The 17,500-nt window shown below is 34.1% G+C and overlaps 1 protein-coding gene across 2 annotated transcripts in view; it reads left to right on the top strand.

Moving 5' to 3' along the window:
- The window catches only part of LOC128187135 (oxysterol-binding protein 1-like), a 14,261-nt gene extending 6,371 nt beyond the window's left edge, over nt 1-7,890 (top strand). The window contains exons 8-13 of one of the 2 annotated variants that reach the window (XM_052857355.1): nt 1,734-1,979; nt 3,234-3,351; nt 4,480-4,679; nt 4,961-5,130; nt 5,495-5,715; nt 6,114-7,890. In XM_052857355.1, the coding sequence (XP_052713315.1) occupies nt 1,734-1,979; nt 3,234-3,351; nt 4,480-4,679; nt 4,961-5,130; nt 5,495-5,715; nt 6,114-6,259 (1,101 nt within the window). In that variant the 3' untranslated portion in view covers nt 6,260-7,890. Of the gene's footprint in view, nt 1-1,733; nt 1,980-2,621; nt 2,740-3,233; nt 3,352-4,479; nt 4,680-4,960; nt 5,131-5,494; nt 5,716-6,113 lie in introns of both variants that reach the window. The other variant, XM_052857354.1, reaches the window with a different exon arrangement.
- Nucleotides 7,891-17,500: the final 9,610 nt, after the last annotated feature.

The following is a 17,500-nucleotide window of genomic DNA, read 5'->3' as shown; positions in this document are numbered from 1 at the left end:
TCTCATGAACCATAAGACCAGGAAAGCTGAAACTTGTATGGAAGCATTCTCATGTAGTGTAGATTCTAATTTGTGAAAATCATGACCCCCGAGGGTAGGGTGGGGCCACAATGGGGGGGGTCGAAATTTAACATAGGAATATATAGAGTAAATCTTTAAAAATCTTCTTCTCATGAACCATAAGACCAGGAAAGCTGAAACTTGTGTGGAAGCATCCTCAGGTAGTGTAGATTCTAATTTGTGAAAATCATGACCCCCGGGGGTAGGATGGGGCCACAATGGGGGGGTCGAAGTTTTACATAGGAATATACAGAGTAAATCTTTAAAAATCTTCTTCTCATGAACCATAAGACCAGGAAAGCTGAAACTTGTGTGGAAGCATCCTCAGGTAGTGTAGATTCTAATTTGTGAAAATCATGACCCCCGAGGGTAGGGTGGGGCCTTAATGGGTGGTCGAGGTTTTACATAGGAATATATAGAGTAAATCTTTAAAAATCTTCTTCTCAGAAACTAATCAGCCAGAAAAGCTGAAACTTGTGTGGAAGCATCCTCAGGTAGTGTAGATTCAAAGTTGTGAAAATCATGATCCCCGGGGGTAGGGTGGGGCCACAATATGGGGGATCGAAGTTTTACATAGGAATATATAGAGTAAATCTTTAAAAATCTTCTTCTCAGAAACTAATCAGCCAGAAAAGCTGAAACTTGTGTGGAAGCATCCTCAGGTGTTGTGAAAATCATGACCCCGGGGGCAGGGAGGGGCCACAATGGGGGATCGAAGTTTTACATAGGAATATATTGAGTTAATCTTTAAAAATCTTCTTCTCAGAAACTAATCAGCCAGGAAAGCTGACACTTGTGTGAAAGCATCCTCAGGTAGTGTAAATTCAAAGTTGTGAAAATCATGACCCCCGAGGGTAGGGTGGGGCCAAAATGGAAGGTCAAAGTTTTACATAGGAATATATAGAGTAAATCTTTAAAAATCTTCTTCTCAGAAACTAATCAGCCAGGAAAGCTTAAACTTGTGTGGAAGCGTCCTCAGGTAGTGTAAATTCAAAGTTGTGAAAATCATGATCCCCAGGGGTAGGGTGGACCACAATGGGGGGCCAAAGTTTAACAAAGGAATATATATGGTAAATCTTTAAAAATCTTCTTCTCAGAAATTAATCAGCCAGATGATTCTTTATAATTGTTAAGACTTTGGCCCCAGGACAATTCTTTGGCCTCATAAGAAGGTTCAGAGTTTATGTACGTTTATATCCCATATATAAACAATTGTTAAGGATCTTTTTGAGAACTGCAATACTCAACATATGATATGACTATAAAATCATCCTGTTAGAAAAGGGACTAATGATTATAAACATAAGAATATCCAGGGGAAAATGGATTTTATTTATACAGGATCAACATGTATTATTGTACATTGTCCAGATAGTTTGTATTATGACTCCATTAAGCTGATTTTATCATACCTATTGTTCCTCAGGTGAGCGATGTGGCCCATGGGCCTCTTGTTTTATTATGAATGCAGGTATGTTTTATTATGAATGCAGGTAAATTTCGCTGTCCATTTGGTGAAGTTTTTATACAGTTTTATTTTGCTGTCCGTACTATGACGTTATTTTGCTTTTTATACAGGTGAATTTCAGTGCCGACACTGACATGGATATGTGTCATATATGATGATTTTGAGTGATCTTACAAGGAAGTAATTGTTGGTATTTTGTTTACAGGTAAATTTCAGCGAGCCGTTGTCGATGCTTCAGCGGTTGACGGAAGAGTTTGAGTATGCAGACTGTCTGGATCGCGCGGCAGCCTGCGAAGACTCCGCGGAACAATTAGTCCATGTCGCCGCATTCACCATCTCTGCTTACTCCACCACGATAAACCGCACCACCAAACCCTTCAACCCCCTCCTGGGTGAAACCTACGAGTGTGACCGCACGGACGACCTGGGCTGGAAATCATTTGCTGAACAGGTATGCAGCGACTGAATTTTGTAACCCACTTAAATATTCAAACATCATTTAGAATTAGATTTACATAAAAGAATTATGTAGATAAAAAATGAAGATCAGCATATTATTTTCAAATTAAGCAAAGAAGTAAAACTTTTATTTTGTAAATTTTTAGCCAGTTGAATTTTAGAAATTACTTTAAAGCAGTATAAATATTTGTTGGTAAGAAATTTACATGTACTTTTGTCTTCATCATTGATAAATATACATGGTTCTTTTAGAATTTAGTAATTCTGTAATTTCTGTAATTGTAAGATTTACAAGTACAGTGTATAGAATTTAATTTCATACACAGAATTTATTGGCCAATGTGGGACAAGAAATCTGACTGAATTTTTCGGTTCAGTGATGTGTCAGTATCTTATTGCTTTTCTGCTGGTTTTGAGTTAGTTATTACAAGAGTTAAAATTATCCTTTAGTAAGTATATTCCAAATTTTGTTACTATAAATTTCAACATGTGTATACTGAGGATCTAAAAGAGGTAGACAACAGATATTCTTAAAATTTCATTAAGCTACTCTCAGTACTGTCCATAGTATAAGGGGATTCCCCAGTGGGCCGACTAAGAAAAGGTCTATGAATTTGATTGGTTGTAATGTTAGGTTAGTCACCATCCACCCACCGCCTCACAATTCACAGAAGGCAACGGTTGGACGATGTGGCAGGAATTCACGATGGGGAGCAAATTCCGAGGAAAATATCTCCAGATTATTCCCTTGGGTAAGATTTGCTGTGTGGACTTAGTGACATCTCTCACCCTGGGTTGTGGTCATAGACAGTAGTTTAAAAAAGACACAACTTCATTGAAGGGTGTAAAGTTTATTTGGTGGGCCAGCAATTACAACTGTAAGATTTTCTTATAGCATGTTATATAGGAAAAAAAATGAAGTTGTGTCTTTTAATTTTTTTTTATAACACGAAGTGTAACGAGAGCAAAGCACACTGTGTATACAAATATAATGAGCCTAGTAGACATGTATAACTTGTATTTAACTAATTCTTATTCATGTAACAAGTTTTATTTCGAGTTGACTAATTGCTTCCTTCTGGAGTTCTGCAGCAAGCTTTGCTTATTCAATAGTGAATACACCTTGCTTTGCTCTCCATTACCACTGAGAAGATCACCACATGCATGTTGTGGGGGCGTACGGTCCAAGGGACCTACGGCGCTTTGTCTTTTTGTGTGTATTTCTGACTCGTTGCCTAAATTGAAGGTGAGCCACCACCCCCCTCTGGCCGGGGTATTCAGTGAGGGCAGAGACTGGGAGCTCTATCAGGAAGTGGCTATCTCCAGTAAATTCAGGGGCAGATACTTACAAATCATACCCCAGGGTAACAGTTTTTCTGTTTACAGCCATGGCTTCATATTTCTGCAGTCAAGTCCAGTTATCTTCAGTCAAACTTCTATATCTCAAACTCAGGGCTTAGAAAAAAATAACGAGATATCCAAAGAGGGTGAAATTCATGAATTTTTTTCTCTCCAAAATTGTGACTTTTAATTATCTTTGATATACCAGTATTCAAGGTAATTGAGTTATCATTGTAGGAGATATAGAAGTTAAACTGTTACAACATTTGCAATTTTTATCCTGGCTTCTGCGTCCTTTGACAGTGTTTGCATGATTTATCCTCCATTCTATGACTGTATACCAATATTGTTTACTCGCTTCACTGCACAAACACATTGTTAATTTCTTGTTCTCTTAATATTGCAATTTTTTTTAGGTTGATAAATCATATTCATGTTGAATACCTATTTGTTAATATTATAGAAGTGTATGATAAATGATATATTATAGGTGAAATAAGATTTGATAATGTAAGGATGATAATTTTATGTGTTGAAGTAAACTCAAATTCTTGTGGAATTTACAATGGAAATGAATTTTAACTGCCATGTCAAATTCATGCAGTGACCATTGAATGAAATTTTTTCACTACAATGAGATGGGATATTAGGCTTTTTTGTCTTTATTCGGAGTGACCATTGAAATATTGAATGATAAATGTAGTAATTATACATTTACTTTTATGTTCAATTCCAGAAATTCTTTCATTTTCAATTATTTTTGGGTTTGATTTTGCTATGCAGAGCATAGTATGCATGTTTGCTTCATTATATACCGGTAATAAAAGTATCTAATGTTGAAAGAAGTTCTGCATTGTTTGTTCCATAGTTTTAGTGAGGAAGTGAAGCAAGCATTTACTCTTTCCAAAAAACTGATTTTGATTTTTTTTAAAAGTCATAAAAAGGTTGATTTATTAAAAAATTCATGAAAGAGATAGTACAATATATAGTAAAATGTGATTAATTGTGCTGAATTTTGCTATATTCAGCAAACAACTTGTAATTCGAAATAGACATTGGTGTGTAAAACTGAGAAAAATTTAGAAAATACTTGTGTTTTGTTATTTATGATATAAGAGTACAGGCATGGATTGGTCTGATGTTTTATGTAGGTATCGCTCACCTGGTGTTTAAGAAGTCAGGTAACCACTACACCTGGAGAAAGGTGACCACCACCGTCCACAATATCATCGTGGGCAAGCTGTGGGTGGATAACCACGGGGAGATGGACATCAGCAACCACCGCAACGGCGACAAGTGCCACCTCAAGTACTCCGCCTACAGCTACTTCTCTCGGGAGATTCCACGCAAGGTCAGTACACTCACGTCTTTATAACTCACCAGTTCTGAGGTTTTATAAACTTTATGGCAATCATTGTTTTTTAGTGCTTTTGTTTACCAGATAAGATTTTGTCTATTTATATTACACATTGAGTTTAGTATATGACATTGAAAAAAAGTACATCTTTTACATAATATTTAAATTGATGTTTAAGGTGTTTCTATTCTTTTATACAAGTATTAGTATATGATATTGTGGCAAGATTCTTCTTAACATCTTGAGTGTGATGTTTTGTGTTTGTTTTGCTTTAGGTGACGGGCGTTGTAGCAGACAAAGAAGGAAATGCTAAGTGGGTTCTAACCGGGACCTGGGACAAGCGGATGGAGGCAGCCAAAGTGGTCCACATAGATGAGTCGAACAAAGGCAAGCCGGTGTTTGAGACCGGAGCACATGTGTGTATCTGGGAGAAGAGACCTCTGCCGTAAGTCTATAGAATCACCTTTGTAATATGATTCTTGTTATGATGCTGTCTTTGATTTGCTGTATTATAAAAAATAGTTTATATTGTACATGTATAAAGTTTGTTGCCTTCATCACAAAAAGACTAACATCAAATACATATCAATTTCATACATTTTAATGTTATTTTAAAGGTTTACTTTTAGTAAAGCTTGTACTGGCCCAAGTAAAAGTTCATATCCCCAATATCTTAAGTTTTGTTTGTTTCAATAAAATTAGTAAATCATGAACTGCCCCTAGTAAAAGTTTATATCCCCACTATATTGTGATTTTTGTTTCAATGGAGTGTTGACCCTTTCACCTTCATCTTGTCGTTGTGTCTGTAGGCCTGGTTCAGATAGGATGTACAACTTTACATCGCTCGCGATCACACTGAATGAGCCAGAGGAGGGCGTGGCTCCCACAGACAGCCGGCTACGACCGGACCAGCGGGCCATGGAGGAGGGGCGATGGGACGACGCAAACAAACTCAAACAGGAGCTGGAGGAGAAACAGCGGGCCGCCCGCAAAAAACGCGAGGCTGAAATGGAGGAGGCCAGCAAGAGGGGTAAGGAGAATCTATCCTCAGTCACTGTCTGTTGTAAGGAGAATCTGTCCACAGTCACCTTTATGTGACTGTAGTAAGGAGAATCTGTCCTCAGTTAGCGTCTGTTGTTAGGAGAATCTGTCCGCAGTCGTCTCTATGTGTCTGTTGTGAAAAGGGGGCTAAAGTGGGCTGATGTGGGAATAGAGGGACAGTTCCTTAAGGTCTCTCACTTAGCTATGGTTGAGAAATACTGGATGGTAGACACAATCAAAACTTTTCAGCATCACATACTTATTGGAATGTAGAGTTTTTCCAAAGAAATTAAACTTTCTTAACAGTTTGTCAAATGACAATGTCAAATGTTTAAGAATTCTGTTTGTGTCACATTTTGAATAAAACTCAAATGTTTTTTTCTTCAGGAGAAACAATCAAAGGTTACCAGCCGATCTGGTTTGAGATGAAGACTGATCCCGTCACAGGAAGTCCAATCCACGTCTACAAGGGAAAATACTGGGATTGTAAGGAGAAATCGGATTGGTCCAGCTGCCCGCCTATTTTCTTATAGCTGATGTGATACTTTAGGAATGTTCAAAATACCAAAATCTAATTGTGATGGCAGACAGGAAAACTGAGAGAATTGTGATAACGAAAGAAAATCCATTGGTTTATGAATTGAGAATTGATTTTTATGTGAATGAGTGAGTGAGTGAATGAGCTAGTGAGTGAATGAGGTAATGAGTGAATGTGAAGAAGTGAGGGAGGGAGGGAGAGAGAGAGTATTTTATTGAGCACATTGTTCCAGAAAGCAATATGATGTTGACATTTTTTTAAGTTATAGGCTAAATGACACCTGGTTCCTATTTATTCAGTTTGGTGCCATAGTTTATGTACTGTGTACATGTTGACTAAGTAATGTAACAAAGCTTTCTCTCCATCGGCCTATCCTTCTATGTTTTACATTCCTTTCTTGCCTTGTTTTTCTTTTTAGATTCAAAGCAATTTTTATTTTATGAATTAACCATGTTAAAATTTTGGTTTTTGTGTGGATGATTTAAAGAGAGATAATCCATATTGTAACAGATAATCCTTTTGTAACAGAGATAATCCTTTTTGTAACAGAGATAATCCTTTTTGTAACAGAGCACCAGATAATGTGTGTAAGTGATGCAGTCAGATGGTGTAGCAAATGTTCATTATGCAATGAAACATTGTCAAAGGTTGATTTAGAAATCTTGTACAGTATTTATACACACTCAATTTATGTAATTTTTTTACTGGGGTAGTGAAGTGAGTGACACAAGGGAGATAATAATGACCAAACTGTTGATTTTGTTAGTTTTTGTAACAATTATGCATGACAATTTTTTCTCTCAGCAATACTTGACTTTTCATGTAGGAGTTGAATAGAATAGATGGTCCCTGATGAGATTCCAGACAAGAGCGTGTTTTGCCAAATAGTAAAGCCAGTTATTGTTAGTGTTAGTCCTCGGGTATGGAATGGAGTGTGGTTTGGAGTAGACATTTGACATTTTATAATTCTATGGATGACTCTTCTTACATTAGCATTTTGTTCCCTGTTTTTTTGCTAATGTAGGTCACAGTTAATCTTTATACTATGTTTTATTTTTTTAATGCAGCCTACGTGACTGTATAAAACACTGACATTATCTATATCCGACTTTAACTATATCAACATGGTATCTAAGGCCTCTGGTCTGACTACTTTGGGCATTCTTTTTTACACTAGCTTTGCATATAATTCTGCCATGAAGTTGCCATTTGTTTTCATTTTTATTAAAAAAATCGGAATAGAACAAACAATTTAAATGTCTGTTAACCCTGATGTTTTTTCCTGAGAACCAGGGCAATGAACTGTTTGACCAGCTACACAGTTTTGGGGTTGTACCAATAATGACCATTTATTCCCATCAAAATATCACCAATTTATCTATCAATGTCTATCAATGATCCCTCATATCCACCATTAACCAGACGCCTTGGTTTGGATGACGGTGAAGAATTTGATTTTTACATGACGTAGTGTCACGTGACTGCAGTATCCACGTGTCAGCTTCTGTACTAGTCAGCCCGGCTTGAGCGAATGTTGTGGAGTCTGAGGCCCTATGGCGGCTTTGATACTGGCTGCCATGTTGGACCTTTTTTAAAAATGTTTGTTGAATAAACAAATAAGTAATATGACGTTTGTTTGTTTTTATTTTATGTAAATTTTGGCTATGTCTTGATGTTCCCCGATTTTTTGGAAAGTCCAAGACGCCCGTTAGCCCAAATCTTAAATTGGCACAAACTAGTGTAAAAAATGATTTGTTGCACAATATTAACAAAATGTTTTCATTTCGATTTTGTTTAAAATATTTATTATAAAATTGTACCCACGTTAACCCCCCCCCCCCCCCAAAAAAAAAAAACACCCCAAGAAAAAGTAAGTAAATTGGTGTTAATTGAGAAGGATTTTATTTTTTCCGATTTTTTTGGGAAAAATACGTTTTCAAGGGTATTGCATAGTTCAATTAAAGAAATATAATTCAACCCATTCGAACAATTGCATGTTGTGGCGTACAGTCAGTCGTTGGAGTTGACAATTCTTGATGCCTTTCAGTTACTTTATTCATCTTGTCAGCATTCAAGTTATTTGAGGGAGATGTCTAGTAGTCAGTAATGTACATAAATAACAAGAGTTCTTGCTCTTTACAAACACTAACGCTGCGTCAATCCCTATCTAGACGAGTTGTCTCGCCTTCAGCTGACTACTGTTAGGACTATTTGATACCTGTTTGTTTTATGATGATAAGTTAAAAAAAAAAGTTTTTTGAAAATTAAATACGTGAATTCTCAATTATTTGATCTACCCGGTCATCTGTGACGGATATTATCAAAATAACGTCTGCTCACCCTTGTGTTGTTTATATACTTGTACTGGTTTGTGCTTGTTGGTTTATTTCAACAATACATGATCTGAAACAGACGTGCACTAGTTTTAATTTGCGACTTGCTGAAAGTAAGGATGACCCCTTCCATGTGCGTGGAGTTAAAGTGTTGGGGTTTGGACCCTCCTTCCTGGAAAATACAAATGTGATAAGGGTTCTCCGATCCTCTGCCTCAAAGTATTTTTTATCCTAAAACTGTAATTTATCCTTCAAACTTTAGAAATCTATACTACTATATTAAAATAATAGACTCGAATTTTTAGTCTTTAATACCGAGAAATCGGAAGAATACTGTCTTTTGTTTTATATATTTTAAACATCTTTGGTACTTGAAGATTACCAATTTGTTTTTATTTTTTCTCAGTTAAGCTTCGCTAATTAATAATCAACGAAAATTCCTCAAAAAATCCCGGAAATCACCTGGATTTTTTTGGATTTTACAATCTTGCACTTGCGCAATACATTCACACTAACGGGATCTTTAGTTTATATTTGTTTCCACAATATCACATCTGCCTGAATAAACTCAGAAATGATAATACAAATACGGGTAAATTTTCATTGGACTTTTGCTATATATTTTGTTCATATAAATTAATGATTTCTTATGAGAGAAAGTATAAAATAACAAATATACATTTCAACTAAGCACTTACTTTCATCTTCGTGATGACAAAAATATTTGATTACATGCAAAAATGTTACATTATATTTGTTAGGAGAGAGATGATAGAATATGTTTTATCGTAAAAATGAATAATGTCCTACAGACCCAGTTTTACAAAGAATATACGATTACGTGTACGTTGGTGAAAAGGTGTTGAGTTCTTCCATTCTATGGATTAAAATTTTTAGTTGAAAGGTATTTGCAGTCTCAAAAAGGTTTGTTGTGATGTATTTGACTGTTATTTTCAAGGCAACATCATTCATTAACTTTCTCCAAAATCGTTCCAGAGCGATTCTGCAATTTTCTGCTACTTTACGGGTATAAGTAAGGGAGGGGCTTTTCCCGAGACACAGTTAGGTTATTCAAACTAAGGAAAGTGTAGTGAAATTAATAGCATTATTGTAGGCTTATAGCTTTGTTATGTAAATGTCAATAATAAGGTGTATCGATGTACCTATTTCTAAATGTTCGATATGCAATGTCAACCCGTGCACGCACGGGTCAAAGTCTAGTGAAATAAAAAAAGAATTGTTTTGATGATATCCATACATTTTTTTACTCATTTTTAAAATGGCGGGCGGCTGCCATATGGGTACCCTCATTGTATGGATAACTCCTCCTACAGTTTTCCAGATAGGAAGCTGTTCTTTTGCAGATCTATTGAACATATATTAGAGGTGTGCATGTTGCTAGGATTTTGATTTCTGATATTTTATGGAAAAAAAATTAGCTTTTGAACTTAGTAATTTTTTGGCAAAACATTGCATATAGGGTACTCCATTTCACTGGATACGGTAGGTAGTGTTTATCAATGCAGGGATGACATGGATTATGGACACAGTTCACATAAAAGAAAACCCGGTTTGCTTTCACATTGACAGCTTTTCACTTGTACGAAGTTATTGCAAATAAGAAAAAAAGGCTGTACAGGTGCAAAAGGGGGGGGGGGGGGGCTCTTTATCTTTACATAAAAGAAAACCCAGTTAGCCTTCACATTGACAGCTTTTCAGTTGTACAAAGAAATTGCATGCAAATTTGGCCATGAGAGATATGATAGAATAAATAACGTATACAAGTTGAGATCAAATAAGCAAAAAAAGTTGTACCGGTGCAACGGGGGGGGGGGGGGGGGGGGCTCTTTACCTCTAGATAGTAGGTCTCCGTGGAGCCACTAAGCCAAGCGGTTCGTTAAATGTCTTATAGTATAATATCAACACATCTAGACTTGAACTATATATGATAAGAGTTAAATTCGACCCCCATAATTCGTCATTTTTTAAAAGTGTTTCGGGTACAATAAAATGTTATGTTATATTTTAGAAGAGTTGATGTAAAATATATTTTAAACCTATTTATTTGATTTATTTGCACTCACTGGCAGTCTATGACGTCAGAAGTGACGCCTTTTCTATAATTCAGTCAAAATCAGTCAAAAATTGACATTTCTCTTACCTTTTTATGAATGGGAAATATAGAGCGCATGCTTGAACAAGGAAAAAAATTTTGTCACTTATTAGCCTTGGCTAGATACATCTCTGACTGAAATATTTTGTTTGTTCAAGCATACGCTCTCTGTTTTCTGAAAGAAAAACTGCTTGAAAACAAGCTGTTTTATGCTAAAAATGGCGGGAAAAGGTTGTCTTTACGATGTCATATTTCTAAATTGTGGGCAGTTGAATCAAAATGAACATTATGTAAAAACATCACATATATATCTGTACAAAGAAAACAAAGAATTACAGTAAAATGACGATGTTATTTTAGGGGGCGATTTTAGGCCCATATGATATATAGTCCTTTGTCTATATAAAAGGCAGATTTTCGGTATTGATAAAAAATAAATCCGGATAATTTAGTTGTCGAACATTGCTGAGGATCTGAGATCGTTAAACTTGCATAGTAAATTTACAAATTACAATAGGCCACAGACCCCTCTCTCTCTCTCTCCCCCCCCCTACCCCCTCGGGAAACACCATTATTATTTCGACCCCCCTGGAAATAAATTATGGATCAGCACATGTCTTTCCATTCCATCAAAGCAAGTACAAAAAAAAAAATTTAACAAAACGTAAATAACAAAGTTAGGTTGTTATATTATTAATATTTTTTTAAAAATATGCACGTTAATTGTAAACTAGTATACAAATTAAGGTAGCTCACTTCATCAAGACTTTTAATGACACAACGGCACGAGATGGCGATTTAAATGTTTTGTGAAATCGTTTGTATTGACCGAATATTCTCACAGTTCAATGGTTAAAGTGTCGGGTATCACAAGTTCAAACCCACCTGAGGCATACTGAAAAAAAAATTAATTATAAAATCATACCCCCCCCCTCCCTAAATTTTGCTTATTTTTCGATGAATTGACGTATGTACTTATATATCATGTTATCTTTTGTAATCAAGTCATTTTCTGTTGAATTGAGAAACCATTTCAAGATATAGTACGTGCACTATAATTGTACTGTTTGCTATGTATTATATAGTTGTACAACATACCATGTACTTTTGTAACACTATATACAATGCACTATAATTTTACTGTATGTTATGTATAGTTGTACTATATACCATTAAATGTACAATCATGTTTTAGAAGAAAGACTATTCACTCAATTCTGTTAATATAGATCAAACGCTTAATTAGCAATAGTTTAATTTGTTTAGGAAATTATTTCTAACTAACACATTCTGAAAACCAAGCCCCTTGCTATGAATAAAATACATGTTTAGTCAAATAAATCATATCAACTTTCTAAGTTGTTTAGAAATGTGAACTACTGGTGCATTTGCGATCGTTATTCTTTTATTATTTCGAGTAGCTTATAATATATTTTCGCAACTATTCTGCCCAAAATATAGTCCCAGTTATATTTTTATCATGGATAAAAATTGCTATATATATATATATATATATATATATATATATATATATATATATATATATATATATATATATATATATATATATATATATATATATATATATATATATATATGCTAAGTTGTACTCTTGTAAGAAGGAAAGAAAAATGTGAATTTTAAAGTTATTAACACCTCAATTACTTTGACAGTCATACGAATATATACCGCAGTACATATTAAAATTTTTATAAGAATCATTAACTGTCAGAAAGGTACACAGACGGGTTTTTTTTATATTATAAAGATATACGTCAGGTGTCGGAACAGCCAAAACAGAAAGTTACATAGAGCCAAATGTACGCCGATAGCATAATCTTTAGAAGGCTTTGGTTTATAATATTGCTTTATTGTTGTTATATATAAACAAATTGATACTGTAGTAAATGGTTGGTTCGTTCTGTCCCAGTGCCAGCATCTATGTGTGACGTGTGACTACGGAAGCTTCAATTTCATAGCTAATAAAATAAGTAGATTTTTAAAAGAAAAAATGTTCATCGAAAGAAAATTTTAGACTTTCCATTCCATTCACAAAGCCATAGGATGAATGCGATCTTAAATGAGATCCCTTGTGGTAGGGTGATGTGTCTGACCATCGCTTTCATTCTACATATACACAGAGGATATTTGCAATTCGACTTAATCAGCACTCTAACGGTTGTTCTTACAGATTTTATATCATTATATTATAATCTGAGAGAAAGGACGGAGGAAATGAGAGCGGATCAAATGGAGAACTTTCTTTATATCTCTGGTTTCCAGGGAGAAGGCTGATCAACAAACGATATCTTTCCTTGATGTAACTCCACCAGACAAAAACATATGGTTCTGAACTAAAGTAAAAAGGAAACAGGCCAAGAATACAAACTTCACAGTTCTGCTTCTGCCACCCAAACAGCGCGGATACGCCGTATCTAACTCAAGTCACACGGAACTGAACGAGTGGCCATTTGTAATCTATACCCTGAAATGTTCACCACGCATGCGCACTGAGCCGAAGGTATCGGTAAATTGATCCCGTTGGAAGACATTATTTCTGGTGCAAGAATACGTTTGGAAATGTTTGACATTTTTCACCCGATTTGTTGGGGATCAAGTTTCTGTTGGACATGAGCTAAAAGCGTTAATGACGATATGTTTTGTAAATAAGTAGCTCGGAGTGCAGGAGATCCATGCCCACTGGTCTCAAAGAAGTCATAGTGCACATGTTTGAAGTACAAAACAATCCTTACAACATTAATCACCCCGGAAACTAAAGTCACGCGAGACAATGCGAGACAACGGTTAACTATATGGAGATAATACTAGTGGTCGTGCAATGTTTATAATAAGTATTTGAAGAAATTCACAATGAAAACAGATATCAAAATCATTCAGATGTGTACACATGGTCATTGTATATACTATCAACACAAAGGCTCAACAGAGAAAGCGACCTGACTTTCTTAGACTAAATTTTAAGAAACGTTCATGCATCTGCTGATTTATATATAGCTGACAATTTTGAAAAATATGCATAAGTGCAATTTCGGGTTATAGAAGCGATAATGCATCTTACTTCTACTGTATAAAGCTATATATATAGCGCCTTTCCCCAGTATTTCGCGAAGACCCGTGTTTGAACAGAAAGTACCTGTTACTAAAATTAGATACAGGTACCCTTCGCAATATGATTTTCAAAATCTAGGTACTGATTTTATAATGGTGTCTGTAACCACCGATTTGTCATAAATTCAGAAAACCTGCATGGATATATAGAACTCTGTATAAAGTCAATTGATATATTGAACCGTGATTTCTATCAACGAAATGCAGTAAATGCAAATGTAAACAGTGCAGTGTAATTGAAGAGATCTGTTCATGTTGTATGTACTCCTACTCAGAATTGTACATGAGAGTTAAAAAAAAACCCAAAGAAGATTACTAGTAGTAGTTACAGGTAATTTAAACTTATCTTTGTTTCGGTGAAAGGAAAATAATATTCACCACCTGGTGGGATCGATCAAGCGACCGCAAAATCAAAAAAATATAAGCTTTACCACTAGGCCCACGCAAACATTATATTTATAGAATGTGTTTTCAATATATATAGCTATATACATGAGTGTTTTAAAAAGTCATTAATTGAAATATTTGTCTAATTTTCTGTACAAACACTTCGTTAGACCAAAATTGATTCAATGTAAACTTGTACTACAATACTTGGAAAACATAATTTTAATCGATTTTCTTTTGTTTAAAGTGGTTCAAGTGTTAAAATATTCAACTTTTTATTGCATACTAACTGTGTTCTTTTATATTCTTTTAAAAAACACTGAGATTGCACAGCGGGTTTGATATCTGAGGAAGATATAATTAGCCTACTGAATCGCTGTAATCTAAGAAAATATTTTAAAAAACATGCCTGTAAGATGAAAGGAAACCATAAGAAATATACTAGTTTATTTAAACTATGAATTGGTATAAAATACCTGTGTAATAAAAAACGAAGAATATAAATACAGAAAATGAAAATACGTCAGCATAGCATAATAAAGGAACCACAATGTTTACAAGATACCGGGTATAAGAAAACAAATCACAATAAAAGTGAGATACTTTAAGGCAGGTATAATCAAAATCTAAATACTTTATCAGTATATTAACTAAAATTTCTTTTCGTTTTCATAAGAAATATGTAGTACTAGTATCAGGAGTAGACATATTGCGTAATTATTTCTGTGTGCTTCGGTTAAGGGTATTTAAGTTCTATCTCAGGGTTTTTAAAGTCATTCGAGTAAGTACTCAGCTATAAATAGCAAGTATGACTAGTTTGGATAATGAGGTGTTGTTTGTTTGAAACGTTTTATAATTATAGTTGTTTTTTTTCTTTTGTAGTTTATATTGATGTCCAGCATATATAGTTAAAAGTTCGTGAAGGTTGATTAATATTGAAATATTTTGTATATTATAGGTAGTTTTACAGTATCACACTTTGTATATCAAATTTATTGATAAATTACAAGAAAAGTGACCAAGCAATTGTATACGTTCAACAGAAGAAGGATCACATGGACCGGAATTATTAATAATCATGTAAATTAAAGCTGAGTACACAACTCATATCTAATAATAAACAATCGATTATAGGTTTTGTCTTTGTGTTTTATTACGGATTAGAAAAGAAATATTTTATTTGCGGATGAAAGAAGTGAAGTAGAAAATAAACATAGGGAAGCACTTAGCAACGTTTTTAGGTGGGAGGGGACAGACCTATTTAAATTTAAACATATTCTATTGAGTAATCAAATGGATTAGGCAACAGGGAAAGCTTATATAAACCCTCTACAAAATACAAAGTCAAGAAGTGGTGTTATATAATAATCATAGTATATAGTATAATTTACCAGTTTATACAGAGTGATATATTATTGATATTTTTTGTATACAAGACAAAGGATAATCGGATAATAAATAATAAGCTTGACTTTTGTCATATGATGATAAATTGACAGACCTATCTTGTTGAGCCTAAAAAATGTGGAACTGCCAAATCACAAAATCTTTTGAAATTACAATACCTAAAGATGAAGTACATAACCGGTAAAATTAAAGCAAAATATAAGTACAATATCGGTAAAACAAAAGACAAATTTTGATAGCTTAGCGGCGTTATCAAAGGAAAAAAAACCATACATGCGTTACGTACGGTAGGGAAAAAATCAATGTAACCTACTAGTATTCCACGCCATACCGTAATAATAAAGGAAAAGTCTAAATTTATGTTTTACTGTGAACTTTTAATTTAGATATAGCATGAATGATTAAGGAAGATAAAAAAAACCCCGATGTTATCAAAGAGAAAATACAGGTTCCGTAAAACTGGAGAAAAAGTATACAAATTTGCACTGAATCAGTATTATTAATTGCAAAATAAAAGTTTAGAACTGCATTAATTGATTAAAAATAAGAATCGTGGAATTAGTAAATATATAATTAAAGAAAATGTTTTAATATGGCAAGGTGTGATTCACTGAAAAATATTTTGAATGCAGTATCGGTATTTAAATAAAGGAAATTATTATACTAGTACGGATGGAATACATGTAAATATTCTTACAATTTTGGTGTAAAATTAAACTCGATATTTCATAAAAATTCAAAATAACTATAAAAATCTTAAATCAGAAAATAAACGAAAACCGTCAATCTAAATACCATACGGGTATAAACAAAGAAAATACTGTAAATGAAAAAATACTGATATGTTAAAAAAAGTGTTTAAGTTTTTTAAGGTTTTTTTTCAACATTAAACGAATACAATTTTTCTAGGCAAAATATCTTACAATACAAGTACTGTGGCGATATAATAAAAGATATACATCTATAAATTTAATACAAATGCAATAAAAAAATTTATAACTGTTATATTGGTAAAAGAAAAGTAAAAAGTAAATCACTACATTACTAATAATATGCAAAGAAAACTGAACGTAAAATACCGGTATTACCCAAGGAAATCCTTAATACATTCCCTGCTCTGTAGAATTTCTACGGAACAATGCTACATGTACAAACAAAATCATTACGTTTCGGTTGATCGTTAAATATAAAAGAATTATTAGTATACTGCAAAATAGGATGTACTTTGCATTTTCAAAAGTACAATATTCATAATTATGCGATACAGTGTATTATTTACAACCTAGTTTGAATTTATACATAAATAATATCTAATACTGAATGCAGTTTAATAAATCTCTGGTGCAGTGTCACGCTGTGAAGCAACGTTTACCCAGAACCACACAAAACTACCCTCCTCATTTGCTCGACAAGTGCCATTCAAGTAAAATTTAATTGATTTCTTGGCGTTTCTCGCTGCGCAGGCCGTCAGAGGCTATATTTTAATTGCTTTTCACGGTGTGTAATCAGTAAATCTTTCAGCCACAATGGACCCTATGCATGTAGCAGTCACCAACACTTGTCAATTTCACGCATTTCAAAAGCTTAACGTGAAAACGTAACGTTTTTACACGCATAATTCCCAACATAAACAATACAGACCCATATCACGTCAAACTATAACAATTAACCTGGTTTCGTTTGAACATATTTTATTGCATAAACATATACAAATGGTTCGAACACAAGTTCTTACAACTTACGAGGTTCTTACCAAGTATAACAATTTACAACTGTATAGTAGTTTAGAATGGAAAGTACATAGAAATGGATATTACTAATATAGTTAAGTTATTGAACAAACGTACATGTAAAAACAATTAACCTG

The sequence above is a fragment of the Crassostrea angulata genome, chromosome 6, assembly GCF_025612915.1.
Source record: "Crassostrea angulata isolate pt1a10 chromosome 6, ASM2561291v2, whole genome shotgun sequence".
NCBI lineage: Eukaryota > Metazoa > Mollusca > Bivalvia > Ostreida > Ostreidae > Magallana > Magallana angulata.
Note: the sequence above shows the minus strand (reverse complement) of the source record. Positions and strands in the feature narration are given on the sequence as shown.